The sequence below is a fragment of the Mesocricetus auratus genome, unplaced genomic scaffold (assembly GCF_017639785.1).
Source record: "Mesocricetus auratus isolate SY011 unplaced genomic scaffold, BCM_Maur_2.0 Super-Scaffold_100007, whole genome shotgun sequence".
Classification (NCBI taxonomy): domain Eukaryota; kingdom Metazoa; phylum Chordata; class Mammalia; order Rodentia; family Cricetidae; genus Mesocricetus; species Mesocricetus auratus.
The window spans coordinates 46292707-46308873 of NW_024429191.1; the positions used below are offsets into that span (position 1 = coordinate 46292707).

Below are 16167 nucleotides of genomic sequence, written 5' to 3' on the forward strand. Positions count from 1 at the left end.
GAGCTGGGCAGTTCAGCCTGGAACCAGGCAGTCTGATCCCAGAGTCCAGACTCTTTGCTTTGTTCCATAGCTGCTGGAAGCAAGGGAAAGGCCAGCGATTGGAGGGCATAAAGTGAACATGGAGTTATCAAGGATAAGAGTGATGAACAATGAATAACTGGTCCCATCCACTTATGGGAGCAAAGCAAAGAGAGGTGATAGTCTGAGCAGAATAAAGTGTGCATGTGGTTGTTGATAAAGTACTTAAAAAAATATCACCCTGGGATTTAATGAACATTCCTCTACAACCAGAACCAAGATGAGAGTTCCAGTCAGGGAAGGGCTTTCCTGGAAGAAGCATTTCTCTGCCTTCTTGATTGGTTCAGCTGTTCAGTCAATGTACACTGATTACAGGACCATATCTGCAGTTGTCATTTTGCATTTCCCATGCTTAGGTATCAAGGACTGCCTACAACTATTATGTTCTAGTGTGCTTTCTGTTGCTCTGATAAAAGCTATAACCAAAAGAAATTCAAGGGGGGAAAGGGTTTATTTGGCTTACAGGTTAGTCCACCATTGAGGGAAGCCAAAGCAGGAACTCAAAGCACAGAGGCAGGAACTAAGCAGAGACCATGGGGGTAAGCCACTTCCTGGTATTCTTTTAGATTCATATTCAGCTGCCTTCTTAGACAACCCAGGACTACGTGCATAGCAATGGCACCACCTACAGTAAGCTCTATCAATTTGCAATCAAAACAGCCTGGCATTGGTGGCAAACACCTTTAATCCCAGCACTTGGGAGGCAGAGGCAGGTGGATCACTGTTTGAGACCAGCCTGGTCTACAAGAGTTAGTTCCAGGACAGCCTCCAAAGCCACAGAGAAACCCTGTCTCGAAAAAAAAAAAAATGATGGTCCACAAGACCAATCGGAAGAAGGCAATGCCTCATTTGTTACTGCTTCCAAGGTATCTCCAGTTTGTGTCAAGCAGACAGAAATTAACCAGCATGTACTGAAGCCCTCTGCAGCCGAACTCGCCTGTATAAACTGTGGTAGTATTTGTGCACAACTGATGTACACCGTCCAATGTACTGTAAATACTCTCTAGATGACTTTGTTATTTGTTTTTGTCTTTTTGAGATAGGATCATACAAAGTAGCCCTGGCTAGCCTAGAACTTACTATATAGACCAGGCTGGCCTGAAATTCACAGAGCTCTATCTCACTCTGCCTCCTAGGTGCTAGGATTAAAGATGTGAGCCACTGTGACTGGCAATACAATTATTTCTTTAAGTACTACTTTTATGTTGTTGGGTGTGGGGGAGTTGCACATCAGGGTCCAGGTATTGATGTCTAAGAACAACTTGAAGGATTCAGGTCCTGCCTTTCATTATGTGAGTCCTAGAGATCAAACTCAGGTCATTAGGCCTGGCAGAATGTACCTGCTGAGCCATCTAGCCCACCCAGATGTAATGTTTTTCTTAGTATTTTTGGTTCGTGGTTTGTGGGACTCACGGGTGTTGCTGTAGAGCTAACATGCTTTTAGGTTTGGAGTTTTTGTTGTTGTTTCAATTGCTGTTGTTTTGAGACAGGATCTCTTTATATAGTCCTGATAGTCCTGGAACTCACTCTGTAGGCCAGGCTGGCCTCAGACTCACAGAGATCTGCCTATTTCTGACTTCCAAATGCTGGCATTAAAGGAGTACACTACTATTCCCCACTGGCTTTTATGTTAATGAAGCTGAAATGTCAAAAATTAGTCAAGAAGCATATTGTCTGGGCATGTACTCAGTTGTAGAGCACTCGCAAGCCCAAAGCTCTGGATGACAGCTCCAGTACCTTAAAAAAGGAAGGGAAACACAAGCTTGCTATTTGAAAAACTTGCATCTAGGAGACAGATTGGGAATTCTAGAGAACAAAAGTCCCCTGGGCTATGGGTTGAAGCTTTATAGGAAAGTCCAGGCCTGGTAACACAAGAGAATACAGAGAGACGACAACGGACTAAGAAATACATTTCTGGGAGGAGCCTAGGCTAACTGGAGAGCCCAGTGGCTTATGCTTCTGCATAGCACCATGTCTCCTCTTCCTTCAGTGGCCGACAAAGCCGGATACCTGATGGGACTGAATTCTGCAGAGATGCTGAAAGGCCTGTGCTGTCCAAGAGTGAAGGTTGGAAATGAGTACGTCACTAAAGGACAGAATGTCCAGCAGGTAACAGATCCTCAGAATCTGGTTAACTTAGATGCTCTGCTATCTTAAGCACATTTGCAGCTGCAGTGTTCTTCTAGCTACATTTGGAAAGTTGTGTGAAACTGACATCCACATCAAGGTGACCCAAGGGATGCCAATGCAGCCTTGCCCACTAGGTGCTATCAGGACTGGGACCCAGGAAAGGAAGGCTGGGCAGCCTCTCTCTGACTTCTTCTTTGTGGTTCCTCATGCTATCAGATCTCTCTTCTGTTGAGTCTTTGCTAGATAAGCTTCCTCCTCTCCTCCCGACTGAGACATCCCTCAGAGCTTTCAGATTTACGCCACCATGTTTCCACTTTCAAGCTGAGATTCAGACCACTATCTTTTGATCCCAATTCCAAATTCTATCAAGAAACGTGAATCCATCCAACCTGTATCAAACCTTCTCCTCTGATAGGATGAAGCACAGCCAGGGCTGTCATGCGCTATATCCATGACTGTTAAGAAGCTATGTTTACAGTGGAATTGTTCTTAGAGATAGGAGACTATCATGAGCTAGACAGATGTCTTAAGAAATATTTAATAAGATACTGAATGATGCCAAATTGTCAACATTCGACTACTTTTGACCATCATGATGTCAATTTCATGCTTCAACTTAATGCAACCAATGAGTGTGGAATAATAATTTAGTATGAGCCAGGCGGTGGTGGCGCACACCTTTAATCCCAGCACTCAGGAGGTAGAGGCAGGCGGATCTCTGTGAGTTCGAGGCTGGACTGAACCGACAGCCTTCAAAACAATACAGAGAAACCCTGTCTCGTAAAACCAAAAATAATAATAATAATAATTTAGTATGAATGTTAAGTGGATGGTCCTTTCTCAAGGTGACCAACTCTGTGGGCGCCCTAGCCAAGGCCGTCTATGAGAAGATGTTCCTGTGGATGGTCACCCGCATCAACCAGCAGCTGGACACCAAACAGCCCAGACAGTACTTCATCGGGGTCTTGGACATTGCTGGCTTTGAGATCTTTGATGTGAGCTATTTAGGCAAATGACTGGCTTACTCTTAACTCTGTTTCCAAATTCACTCACAGGGATTTTTTTTTCGGACTTAAATTCTTTCATTTTTGCACCCAGTTCAACAGCCTGGAGCAGCTGTGCATCAACTTCACCAATGAGAAACTGCAACAGTTTTTCAACCACCACATGTTCGTGCTGGAGCAGGAGGAGTACAAGAAGGAGGGCATCGAGTGGGAGTTCATCGACTTCGGGATGGACCTGGCCGCCTGCATCGAGCTCATCGAGAAGGTAGGGATGTTCTTTCCTTCTTCCATGGTGGACACCCCCACTTCTCTCCTTTGCCTCTTCTCTGCTCATAGGTGGGCACCCCTAATTCCTCTCCCCTTCAGATAACATCCCCTTTGCAGAATGGTAAGCTTTGAAAGAAGGAGACTCAGAAAGCACTCAGAACCATTGTCACACCTAAGTAGGTGCCTGAGTGGTTAAAATACAGGACCAATAAGCATGTCCATGGAATCCCAGCATGCATTGTGGTGTCTCTTACCTACTGACATGCCTCAACATTCAAAGAGGAGAGGCCAGAGACAATGGCATTCTTAGTGGAAAGTTGCTGTAAAAGCAAGAGATAAAGTTAACTTTTTACAAAGAACTTCCATGCTGAGAATACTGGTAGATTCCTGTTATCCCAACACCTGGGAATCTGAAACAGACAGATAGTTTCAGACTAATATATCCAGCAAGACCGCACTCTTGGTATCTACCACTGTTCTGTTACTGCATCAAACACACCAGGAGCCTTGTTATTGCAGCTCACAGTCCAGTACTCTTAGCGCCACAATAGTGGCACCAAAGGATTTATCTTTGCTATCTCCACCTATGGAGCCCCTGGCAAGGCCTCTTAATTGTGAAGACACCATCTCCATCTACCTTCTTCTAGCCAATGGGCATCTTCTCCATCCTGGAAGAGGAGTGCATGTTCCCCAAGGCGACAGACACCTCCTTCAAGAACAAGTTGTATGACCAGCATCTGGGAAAATCCAACAACTTCCAGAAGCCCAAGCCTGCCAAGGGCAAGGCTGAAGCCCACTTCTCGCTGGTGCACTATGCTGGCACTGTGGACTACAACATCGCCGGCTGGCTGGACAAGAACAAGGACCCCCTGAATGAGACCGTGGTGGGACTGTACCAGAAGTCTTCCCTGAAGCTGCTGTCCTTCCTCTTTTCCAACTATGCTGGTGCAGAAGCAGGTGAGATTCTGTTTCCCTCATGGAAAGCTCTGTGTAATTACTCACACACCAAAGCCAATCATAGATAAAACAACCCAACATGAGTTTCAGGTTCTCACCTCCATTTTTCTTCCTCATATTCCAAATATTCCTCTTAAAACAGTGAACTCCATGGAGGTAAATTGAATTCTAAACTAGGTAAACTGGATGTGGTAGTCAATATCTCGTTTAATAATTCTTAATGATTTTGTTTAATGATATTCAATGATTTTTTTAAATTAAGATAGAATAAAAATACAACAAAATTCGTACTTAAAAAGTTCGGTGGGTTTCTTTTTATGTTTGTAATGTTGGGCAACCATCACTACTATCTAATTTAAGAATACCTTAATCACCGCTATAACCCATACACACCATACTCTCACCATTCCCATCCCAAGGTCCTTGGAACCTCTGATCTACCCTCCTCGCTGACCCAAACATGCATTCCTGGAAGCCCCTGGGGACAGAAAGGGACAAGTGACATCAGTACAAGAAAAACAAAGAGAATATTTCATCCCCAAGCTGAATCATGATTAAATTCCAGAGGCTAAATAAAAAAAAAAGAGAGCCGTTCTGTAAAACTAGACCAAACACCACTGACTTCAAGCTAAAATAAGGAACTAGGTTGTTTCTCCCAGAAAAGAAAAAGAAAACAGACTATAGAATTTTCTTTAAAAAATGTAGTGTTGTTATTTTCAGTTTCTCTCTCATGAAGTCAAATTCCAGGGTATTGAGACCTATTCCTACTACCCCAGCTCTGGTGTAGTTGGGGCAGAAGAATTGCTGCAAGTTCAAAGCCAGCCTGGGCTACATAGCAGAACCTGGTCTCAAAAACCAAGAATAATTAATTAATAATAAAAGTAGAGAACATATGGGAGAGACTCTGATCATGGAGATGGATGTCTCAACCCATTTAATTAAATGTCAGAGTCCCTGAGGAAAGGACCTGTCCCTCTACACCAGGAATGGGCATTATGCTCCCAGATAAATGTCACCACATCCCACCCCAGCCCATTAGCACAGTGATAAAGTTGAGTGTCCCCATATCTGGGCAGCTAAGGTGTGTGCTGAGAACAAGCCAAGAAAGCTTTGGCTCCTTGGGCTAATGCAGCCAGCACTCCTGTGGCTGTGGTGGGGCTGGGATGAGGCACTCCTGGCCCCTTCTGTGGGTCCCCTGTGCTGCACCTGACCCCAGCTCCGTGTGTCACTCTGCAGGTGACTCTGCAGGAAGCAAGAAGGGCGGGAAGAAGAAGGGCTCCTCTTTCCAGACCGTGTCGGCTGTGTTCAGGGTATGTGGATTCTGTCTCAGTACCTTCCCCATTCACTTGTTTCTTTGCCCAGTGCAATGGTGTGTGCTAAGAGAAATGTGCTTGCTTTGGTCTGTGTTCCAGGAAAATCTGAACAAATTGATGACCAACCTGCGGAGCACCCATCCTCACTTTGTCCGATGCCTGATTCCCAATGAGACCAAGACTCCTGGTGAGTAACAACCCAGGCTAGCATTTTTGGAAGAGAACAGAACTCTCGTGGAGTTACTTAGCATGGGCCAGTGGGGCTCCTTACCACACACTAGGGTTTTAATACTGTTACTCACTTCGACTCAATCCTATATCTTACGAAGAAGAAGCAACCGTTTTCCATATTTTACAAATAAAGAAATCCTAGATATGTTAGGTCTTAAACTCCTTTTCCCAAAGTGTGGCATTTAGTTAGACAAAAGCCATCATTCCCTGACTTTTAAGAAGGTGTTCCTGTTTGTTAAAAGGAGTCATTCCCTTTACTCTAGCAAAAGGGACCTATGCTCACCCATTAGCCCATGACCCAGGTGCCTATTTATCATATCAAAGTGGACCACTGGCTTCCAGTCCCTCTCAGCGTTGACCCACACCTGTCACACAGAGTCCAGGCTCCCTCCTCTCAGCACTTCTCACCCCACCTGCTACCCTCTGCCTCTCCAGCACCTGAGCCTACATTCCTTCCCCCACCTTCCCTGCTCCTATAGAACCCAGCCAATTCAGCTACCTATTCTTGGTCTCTGGATTCTGAGGAACTCCCTTCACCCACCTCTCTTATCTTCCTCTCTCATGGCCTGGTTCAGTCTGCCAGCCATGCTCAGTCTGGACCATTCCAGATGCCTGAAGCTATGTGTTCTCCTATTCCAGATACCTGAGGCTATGTGTTCTTCCCTATTCCAGATGCCTGAGGCTATGCTCTCCAGGCATATCTACAATAAACCTCAATTCACACCTGGGAGCATCATGTCCTTGGAGGTTTTTTTTTTCAAGGCACAGAAGGGCCCCCTTTCATGCAGCTGGTAAATAATGCAGCTGGGCTTTGAACCAGTAGGAATCACATTCATGTACTGAAATAGCCTGTACCTCATTAATATGCATAATCATAATGTTTTGTATATCTGCTAAAACAAAAAATCAGTGAATATTAAGAAGAAATGTAAAAATTGAAAAATATAAACTAAAAATAATGCATGTTATAAAATCAAGAGAAAGGAATACCAATATGGTTTTTTAAAGAAGTAGGAAAGTTTATTTGTATATTTAAATTTTTTCTTTAATATAACCAAGAAGTAGAAACGTCAGAAGGTTTCCAAAAGGAGTATTTCATTTTGTGATAAAGCTGGAAGAGAAATTTTAACGGCACCCTTGGATCTTGAGAATCTTAAGAGTTACTTAAATGGATTTTTTTTCCAAAATATCAGTAAAATGAAGCCATTACCATCAAAAGAGAAAGGAACAAAAGTGGGAGGAGAGGGAGGGGAACCAGATTAGATATCTAAGGTTTCCTTCACAACGCTTCTGGAATACTGATAGATATATTTCCTCCTTGGCCTTAACCAGTCTTTATGCAGGAAATCCCCAGCCATGGCAGTGTTCTGCATCTGCACTGTCTGGTATTGTAGCTGCCAGCCGCACAAAGTTTAGCTTAAGGCAAATAAGATAAATCCTGTTGTTAATAAATTTAGGTGTGAAAGATGATAATTGTTGCAGTGGGAGGGGCTACCGTTCTAGTCAAGTTGTGAAAACTGTTACAAGGATCTCTTTTTGGAGCAAGCAGGAAAGCCTGTAGGCATTCTAGAAATTTCTGTAAGACGAAGTCAAACACAGCTTTATCCCCAGTTCTTCCCAGCAACTCAGGGTGCTTACAGTGAGAACTCACCACTGCCATATTATCTCTCCTTTAACCCTCTGGTTAGGTTGTTTAACAAGAATGGCCATGGCATCTCTGCCACTGGTCTCTCCTATCCCTCTGGCCCCAACATTTCTACTCATCCCCGGCTTCCCCAGAGCAGAGATGGGAAGACTCTCCAGGCCGTCTAACAAGAAGTCCCGGGGCCTTTCCACACATCCCTGCCTTTCCTTGGAGCCCAGTTAAATACTGGACCTCTAGCAGGATAAAGATCTTTCTATAGCCTTGGGGTGCTGGAGTCTCCGGAAGACTGGAACACTTCCTCTGTGATGCTTCTTATAGAAGTTGGAGTCAGTTAGTGCTGATATCAACACACTAAGTTCATCATGTTTCAGATCATTAAAGACAAATAATGAAAGTCACCCACTTCCCACTCCCCTCTTCCCCCAGGAGTGATGGACCACTACTTGGTCATGCATCAGCTCCGCTGTAATGGGGTCCTGGAGGGCATCCGGATCTGCAGGAAAGGATTCCCCAGCCGAATCCTCTATGCTGACTTCAAACAGCGGTAGGTCACCACTTCCCCGTGTCTATCTCCTCTGAGGATAACTTTTGCAAACACACCCCATCCAAAGCACCCTTTGCCTCGGAAGTTGGAAAACTAACAAGACTCTCAGGGTTTCTGGACTTTGTTGTGCCAGAATGACAACTCCATGTCCACAGTGAGTCTTGGGATGGCCCTAACTGATCTATCAGTCATAGTCAGACCTAGCCTGACAGTCGCTCTAAAGGAGCGTGTCATCGTGATTGGCATCTGGAACTATATGATCCTTTGTCTAGAGATGCTCTTGTATGTTAGAGGAGACTACCCACATCTCTAGCCCCTACCCAAAGATGCTGCTACCAAGTCACACACCACATTCCCGCATTGTGACTGTCTAAAGTACCAGACCTTACCAGGTGTTCCCTGGAAGCCAAATCTGCCAGGTGAAACCCACTGCTTTAGTAGGAACACCTCTTTCCTTCCGGAAGTTCAGACCCCTTGAGAGGTAGGATGAATGAAGTCTCGAAGCCACAGCTAAATCCAAAGCTCTTCCAGGTCAGAGAAGAGCCATTTCTTATGAAGACAAGTTTTCTGAAATATGTGCTCAGCTCATCTTCCATCCTTCATGCTTCTCTTCCTCCACACTCCGGGACCCACCCCTGGACTCTCCACTCCCAGACTAGCAGCACAGTATTCACCTTCTTAAGACTGGAGCAGAAAGTTCTAGAAGGTCTAGTCTCAGGCATGAGGACATTCTGAAAGATCAAAAACACTGTCTTCTCCCCAGATACCGGATCCTCAATGCCAGTGCCATCCCTGAAGGGCAGTTCATTGACAGCAAGAACGCCTCTGAGAAACTCCTGAACTCCATCGATGTGGACCGGGAGCAGTTCCGGTTTGGCCACACCAAGGTGAGAGGCAGTGGCCTGGACACTCCCTCAACCCTGGCAGCCAGTCAGAGGGAAGAGGCTTGTTTCTGGTCAGCTTGACCAACCTTGACTCCTAGCTCAGGCAGAGGAGCCCTGGGACTGTGGCTGACAGCTCTGGCTCTGTGTTGATCTTTAAGAGGCAAGAATTAGTAAGTTAGAAAATGGAGCATCAATCTGGAGACCCCTGGTGCCCTAGAGAGAGAGAGACTCTCAAAGGGGGAAAAATCCCAGAGTGCATAGATCATAGGACAAACTCCGGGGTGGATGAGGACTTGAGAAGGGTCATTAGGACCAATGGAAGGACTTCTAATCACTGTGGGTGTGCGTGTGTGCCCAGTGCACAGCCATCCAGACAAGTTTCACTGACTTCTCACAATAACTAAAGTGGGAGCTGATAAGGAGGAGCACTCCATTCACTGAGATCTTAGGAGGTCAGAGAATCAGAGGTCCCAGGGTGCCAAGGGCAGCTAAATACTCAAGGCCACTTGGACAGGTAAGCCACATAAGAAGCACTGAGTGCCAAAGGCTAGCTTCCATGGCAGCCTGCTCCTAAGAAAGAAGAACCTGGGCTGCCAGCTGGTCCAGGGGATGCTCCTGCTTAGGACAGTGGGGACACTAGGGTCAATGGGTCTGAGGGTGGGACAAAGAGCCCGGGAGGTGGGAGACAGATGCACCTGTGACTATCTCAGAATCTGGGCATCTTGACTGCCGTGATGTGGTCTCTGCAGAATTAGTCCAGGTGGTTGATGGGCCTGGGACCCACATGAGAGCACACTGTCTTACCAGTAACCCGAGAGGTGCAAATACAGAGAGCAAAGCCACGGGGAAGTGAGGCCTGGAAACACTCGGTGTCAAGGCTGGATTGGGGAAGAAACGGGTTCCATCTTGAGGCTGATTGAACACCTGCTGAGGATGAAATGGGCTCTCGCTCTTTTGATACAGGTGTTTTTCAAAGCCGGGCTCCTGGGGCTTCTGGAGGAGATGAGAGATGAGAAGCTGGTGACCCTGATGACACGCACGCAGGCCGTGTGTAGGGGCTACCTGATGAGGGTGGAGTTCAAGAAGATGATGGAGAGAAGGTAGGCAGAGTCTTACCTCTCTGATGACATGCACTCAGGCTGTGTGCAGGGGCCACCTGATGAGGGTGGAGTTCAAGAAGATGATGGAGAGAAGGTAGGCAGTCTTACATCTCTGGCCTACCCTTCCTAATCAGCTGCTAGTTATTACTTCCTGCTTTGAGTCTTTGAATATTCACCTACTCTTCATTCATTCATTCGATCAATCATTTGGCCACATTGACTGCACTGCTGTCCTGTGCACTGGGGTTATGGAAATGAACCCTGCCCTCCATCGGTTCACAGAGACGTGGGAAGCAGACACATGATGGGGGGGGGGCAGAGGGTTCAAGTGGAAAACAGGTTAAGAGTGCTGTGGGTAATTAATCCGAGTTCTGCGGGTGCACAGGGAGTCCATCTTCTGCATCCAGTACAATGTCCGCTCCTTCATGAATGTCAAGCACTGGCCCTGGATGAGCCTGTTCTTCAAGATCAAACCCCTGCTGAAGAGCGCAGAGGCTGAGAAGGAGATGGCCACCATGAAGGAAGACTTCGAACGGGCCAAGGAAGAACTGGCTAGGTCTGAGGCTCGCCGGAAGGAGCTAGAAGAGAAAATGGTCTCCTTGCTGCAGGAAAAAAATGACCTCCAGTTGCAAGTCCAGACTGTAAGTTTTTTTCTACCTGAGAGTGCAAAACACAGATTCCCAGGACAGTGAAGGAGCAGGAAGGACCCCATAAGCTGTCTATTTAAGAGGCAGTGGTGCCACCCAGTGGTCACGCCGAGTATTGCAGTACTACCCTGTCAGAAAACACGTTGGCAGAGTGAATTCGTGCTCTCTCTGGTCTCCTCTTTGTCTTCCACAGTAGATTTTGACATATTTTTCAGTAAACATGAAGGCTAAGAGTGTAAATTTGTCAGAGTTGGGTATGACATAACTAATTCCTACTCAGAAGTCTAAGGCAGGAGGATTGCCATGGTTCAAGGCTAGCCTGGGATACACAGTGAAAGCTAAGATGCTTAGGTAACAATATCAGATCCTGTCTTAACAAAAAAGCAAAAAGCAAAAACAAAAAAATCTTTCAAAAGTGCATGTCTTAGCCCAGTGGTGGTGGCGCACGCCTTTAATCCCAGCACTCAGGAGGCAGAGGAGGGCAAATCTCTAAGTTTGAGGCCAGCCTGGTCTACAGAGTGAGTTCTAGGACAGCCATGGATACACAGAGAAACCCTTCTTGGGGTTGGGGGGGCAAGTGTACATCTTGGGGCTGGAGAGGTACCTCAGTGGATAAGAAACACTTGCTCTTGCAGAGGACCTGGGTTCAGTTCCCAGCACCCACAGGGAAGATCACAACCACATGTAACTCCAGTTCTATGGGATCCACCTCCCTCTGACCTCCTTGTACACTAGGCATGCATTTGTTGCACGTTCATGCAGGCAAACAAAACACTCACTCATACACATAAAGTGTTTTTTTAAGTTTAAATGCACACATTTTAAAAAAATATATCAGTAAGAATAAATCATCAAAATTAAATAACCCAACTGAAAACAGAAAGTAATTCTCCACATACGATTTTCAATTAATATGATCATGCTCCAAAAAGTGCTTCAGAGAATTCATTTTTATCCAAATTATGAGGGGGGGGGCAGAGCCACATCTGCAGGCCACAATATTCCAGCAGCATAATTGTCTCCTCTCTGTGAAATTTATAAGTTTTTCCCTTAATGAACCCTCAGAGACTTTCTTTGTGTCTCCGCCTAATGTGGACAGAGTCGCACGCTCTGGCTTACATTTGCCAGGTGGCGACAGCGCTCTTCACAGGAGCATCCCCTCCCAGGCTCAGAGGACAGGATGTCCAAGAACCTGCAGGGTTGACCTCCCAGGTGCCCCACTTGTTAGCAGTGTCGCCTCAGCCCAGTCCGTTCTCGTTCTGCCTTCCTTTTCCCATCGGAAAGTGAACATCGTACCAGGACTCAGGGTGGATGGTGGTCAAGGAATCCGAGGCTTGACCCGTGTCAAGTGCTCAGCATGTGCTTAGGTGTGGAGAGGGTTAGAACGCATAGCTTGGATTCTTCCCAGCTCTTCCATCCATTTCCCTGTGCTGTGTATCTAGGGCTTACATCCTCTACGGTGGGAAGGCAGCAGCTGGGTTAGCTTGAAAACATAATTAGCCAGTCTCAGTCCCATCCTCAAAACATGCTACAGTCTTCCTGGACATGGACTTTCTCAGTCAACTATTCATGTGTTTCTAATTTCCTATCCTGTTGCTGGAGAAAGCACAGCCAAGGGCACATGGACAGCCCCCTTCTGTTGAAAGTTAACATGTAGTAGAGTTTTGAAAACATTGATCTGCTATGTACAGCATAGAGTACATGTGGGTCACGTGATTTTTTGACTGGTGGGAGAATGAGATACCCAGACACCACACTCACCAAAAGTTAAAGGCTCTCTTGTTTACCATGAACCTGCACCTCCATGAATGCCTTCATGTGAAATTACTTTGAACGGTTGGCTGTCAAATGATGTCCTCAGTAGTTAAGAGAGCACATACGTGACATATGTGTAAACCCCTGTGTACACCTGCACTTCACCCACTCCAGCTCGGCTTAGGTGTGGTCTTCCATAGGGTCAAGCCCTTCCTTCCCAGGGTTTACAAAGCAGCTGACTAGAACTTCCGGTGACCTGGCTTTTTCAGGAAACAGAAAATCTGATGGATGCCGAGGAACGGTGTGAGGGGCTCATCAAAAGCAAGATCCAACTGGAGGCAAAAGTCAAGGAGCTGAATGAGAGGCTGGAAGAGGAGGAGGAGATGAATGCTGAATTGGTTGCCAAGAAGAGGAATCTGGAAGACAAATGCTCTTCTCTCAAGAGAGACATCGACGACCTGGAGTTGACCCTGACCAAGGTTGAGAAGGAGAAGCACGCCACGGAGAACAAGGTGAGCGGGGCACTGAAGGTTCCTCATAGGCTCTCAACCAATCCTCACTCATGGCCTAGAAGTGGGAGGCAGGAACTAGGGCCAGCCTGGTCTACATAACAAGCAGTTGGCAGGTCCGGTCCCTCCTCCTCGACCTCCACTCCATAGCATCTCCTCAACTCTCCCTGGTAGTGTTGCTAACTTGTATATTTCCTTGACAACAAGGATTGTGCCGTGCTCATCTTTGTCTCTTGTTTACCAAGTGCCATAGCATCTCCTCAACTCTCCCTGGTAGTGTTGCTAACTTGTATATTTCCTTGACAACAAGGATTGTGCCCTGCTCATCTTTGTCTCTCGTTTACCAAGTGCAGGGAAAGCCAACAAAAATGCAGGCAGAGTCAGGTAGATGATGGAGGAGGCAGAAAACTGGGTAACAGCAAGGGTTGGACAAAAGTGAGTTACAAGGACCTTCATGTATTACTGGAAGGATGCAGAGGAAGCCAGTTGGCATTACTTAGTCCAATTAAGAATGTAGTGGCTGAAGAGATAGCTCAGTGGTTAAAAGCTTTGGCTGCTTTTCCAAAGGTGGTTTACACATCTGTAACTCCTTTCCCAGGAGAGTTGATGCCCTCTTCTGGTCTCTGTGGGCATTGCACACACATGATATACACAAATGCAGGCAAAACACACACACAAATAACACAAAACTTAAAGGTAGCGGGGCACACCTTTAATCCCAGAACTCAGGAGGCATAGGTAGACAGATTTCTGTGAGTCTGGGACCAGCCTGGTCTACATAACAAGTCCCAGAATAGACAGAGCTAAATAAAAACCCTGCATAAAAAAGGAAGGAAGAGAGGGAGGGAGGAAGGAAGGGAGGGAGGGAGGAAGGAAGGGAGGGAGGGAGGGAGGGAGGGAGGGAGGGAGGGAGGGAGGGAGAGGGAGGGAGAGAAAGAAAGAGAGGGAAGGAGGGAGAGAGACAGGAATTTACAAACCCTATGAACCCACAATTCTGTTCTGGATGTAAACCAAGGAAGTCTCTTCTCTCTTCGTGGCTTGGGAAACACACATAAAAGTGCTTGCATATATAGGGACACTTGCAGCAACTCTGCTTGAGACAGAGCTGGGGACCATGTCACAGGGTGGAGAGGAAGAATGTGATGGGGTCACACAGAGGGAACCATACAGCACTGGGGGCCCCAGGCTGGGTGAATCTGGTACCCAGGATGAATGTGAAGCACCCAGTGCTCAGTGGGGAGAAGTGTGAGGGACATGAGCAGCGTGGTAACATTTGCTCATAGGAAAAGTCCATGCACACAGCGCAAAAGTATATGCTTCACAAGGATGCTAAAAACTTGGCATGGTTCACCTAACAAGGGCTACCCGAAGGGGGAGGTCTGCTGGGTGTGAGATGACAATGACAGCTGACCTCAGAGTCAGTGACGGATAAACAATAGCAGTGGAAATAGACAATAGGGAGGGTGGAGACTGCGGCAAATGCTGCCCACAGGTGGCAGCCATGACTCAACCCCAGCAAATGGTTGTCAGATGGGAAGGCGAAGCTGGCACTGCCGGAGGTTTGGACTTCCACAAGAAGCCTAAACTCCAGATTTTGTGTGGACTCTTATTTTCCAATGTTGATATCGTTTCAAAAAATTTATAACTTAAATGTATCTGTGGTTGGAGTCAGGTCACAGGTGAGAGTTAACGACCTCTCACCTGGAAGACTGCTGTTCAAGGGAAGTTTCTTTTTAATGCCTGAAAGCTCCGTGCATGGTGCCCAGGCCCCATCCTGTCAGCACATCTAGATTTTCATGCCTCACACCTCAGGCCTCTCCTTCCCCTTCCTGCTTCATCCCGAAGCCCCGTCAGCCCATCTGATAAACACTCGGAGGTATATGATGAGGAAACACAGACTGACAGATTGATGTGTTGCCCTTCACACCTAGTGGATTTGCATTTGAAAAGTGTCTTCCTAGTGAGATATAGGGAGTGTACTCTGAAAGAAACAGTCCTACTGGAAGGATCTGAGACGCCATGGCAGGCCAGGAAGACTAGAAGTGGAAAGGCTGGGCTGTGGCTCACTTGGTAGAGTGTTTGCCTAGCATGGGAGAATCCCTGCGTTTGATCGCAGAACCATGTAAAACTAAACATGGTGACTCATGCCTACAACTCAGCGTTTGGAAGGGAGAGGCAGGGAGGTTGGAAGTCTGAGACGGCCCTGACTGATAACAAGTTTGATGTGGTCACTTTAGGCCACATGAGACTTGTGTCATACAAACCTGCAAGGCTGGCTGACCTATGTGCTTTGTCTCAGCTACTCAGGAGGCCAAGGCAAGATCTCTTAAGCCTGGGTATTTGGAACCAGCCTGGGAACTGTACAAAGACCTTTCCCCAAAATAAGATGAAATAAAATCAAAATAATTTAAAAAAAGAAATTAAGAAAAAGAATTGAGAAGCTAGCTGTCCCTGAATGCTAGGCAGCTAGAGAGACAGGAAGCCACCACAGCTTCTGTTGCTGGGAGCCACTGGATTAATTGTTTCAATATTAAATGAGGTGCTGATTTACTCCTAGGTGAAGAATCTCTCTGAAGAAATGACAGCGCTTGAAGAAAACATTTCTAAACTGACGAAAGAAAAGAAATCTCTCCAAGAGGCCCATCAGCAGGCGCTGGATGACCTCCAGGCTGAAGAGGATAAAGTCAACGGTCTCATCAAGATCAACGTCAAGCTGGAGCAGCAGACAGATGACGTGAGAACACGTGACCTCTGTGCTTTGCAAAGAATGGGCTGAGTAGGAACCAGGCCAGAGAACTCAGATGCTGGAGTCAGAGCCTGAGTCCAGAGCCCAGCTGTGCCCCGATCCCAGACACACACATCTGAAGTGACACGCAGGCCACGTGACCTTCTGAGGTCTCAGTTCCCACTTCAGAGGACATCTAAGGACAGCGTTCCACACAACATTTTCAGTAAAACAAACTGCTGCTGTCCTTACCATCCACTTGTGGACAATTTGGGTTCAGAAACTTCCAATTCTTCTCTACAGTGTTTAAAGACTCGTTTTAGTCAGGGGTATAGCTCAGTGGGACAGCATGCATGAGGCCCTGGCTTCTACATGTAA

At 46.6% G+C, this 16167-nt stretch overlaps 1 protein-coding gene across 5 annotated transcripts in view; it reads left to right on the forward strand.

Moving 5' to 3' along the window:
• Positions 1 to 16167, forward strand: part of Myh13 (myosin heavy chain 13) — a 62861-nt gene that overhangs the window by 24694 nt on the left and 22000 nt on the right. For all 5 annotated transcript variants that reach the window (XM_040748898.1, XM_040748900.1, XM_005067604.4 and 2 more), the window contains 12 exons: positions 2069 to 2187; positions 3054 to 3203; positions 3307 to 3477; positions 4127 to 4436; positions 5673 to 5746; positions 5849 to 5936; positions 8052 to 8169; positions 8933 to 9056; positions 10017 to 10153; positions 10539 to 10794; positions 12825 to 13067; positions 15622 to 15798. In XM_040748898.1, the coding sequence (XP_040604832.1) occupies positions 2069 to 2187; positions 3054 to 3203; positions 3307 to 3477; positions 4127 to 4436; positions 5673 to 5746; positions 5849 to 5936; positions 8052 to 8169; positions 8933 to 9056; positions 10017 to 10153; positions 10539 to 10794; positions 12825 to 13067; positions 15622 to 15798 (1967 nt within the window). The remainder of the gene's footprint in view (positions 1 to 2068; positions 2188 to 3053; positions 3204 to 3306; positions 3478 to 4126; positions 4437 to 5672; positions 5747 to 5848; positions 5937 to 8051; positions 8170 to 8932; positions 9057 to 10016; positions 10154 to 10538; positions 10795 to 12824; positions 13068 to 15621; positions 15799 to 16167) is intronic.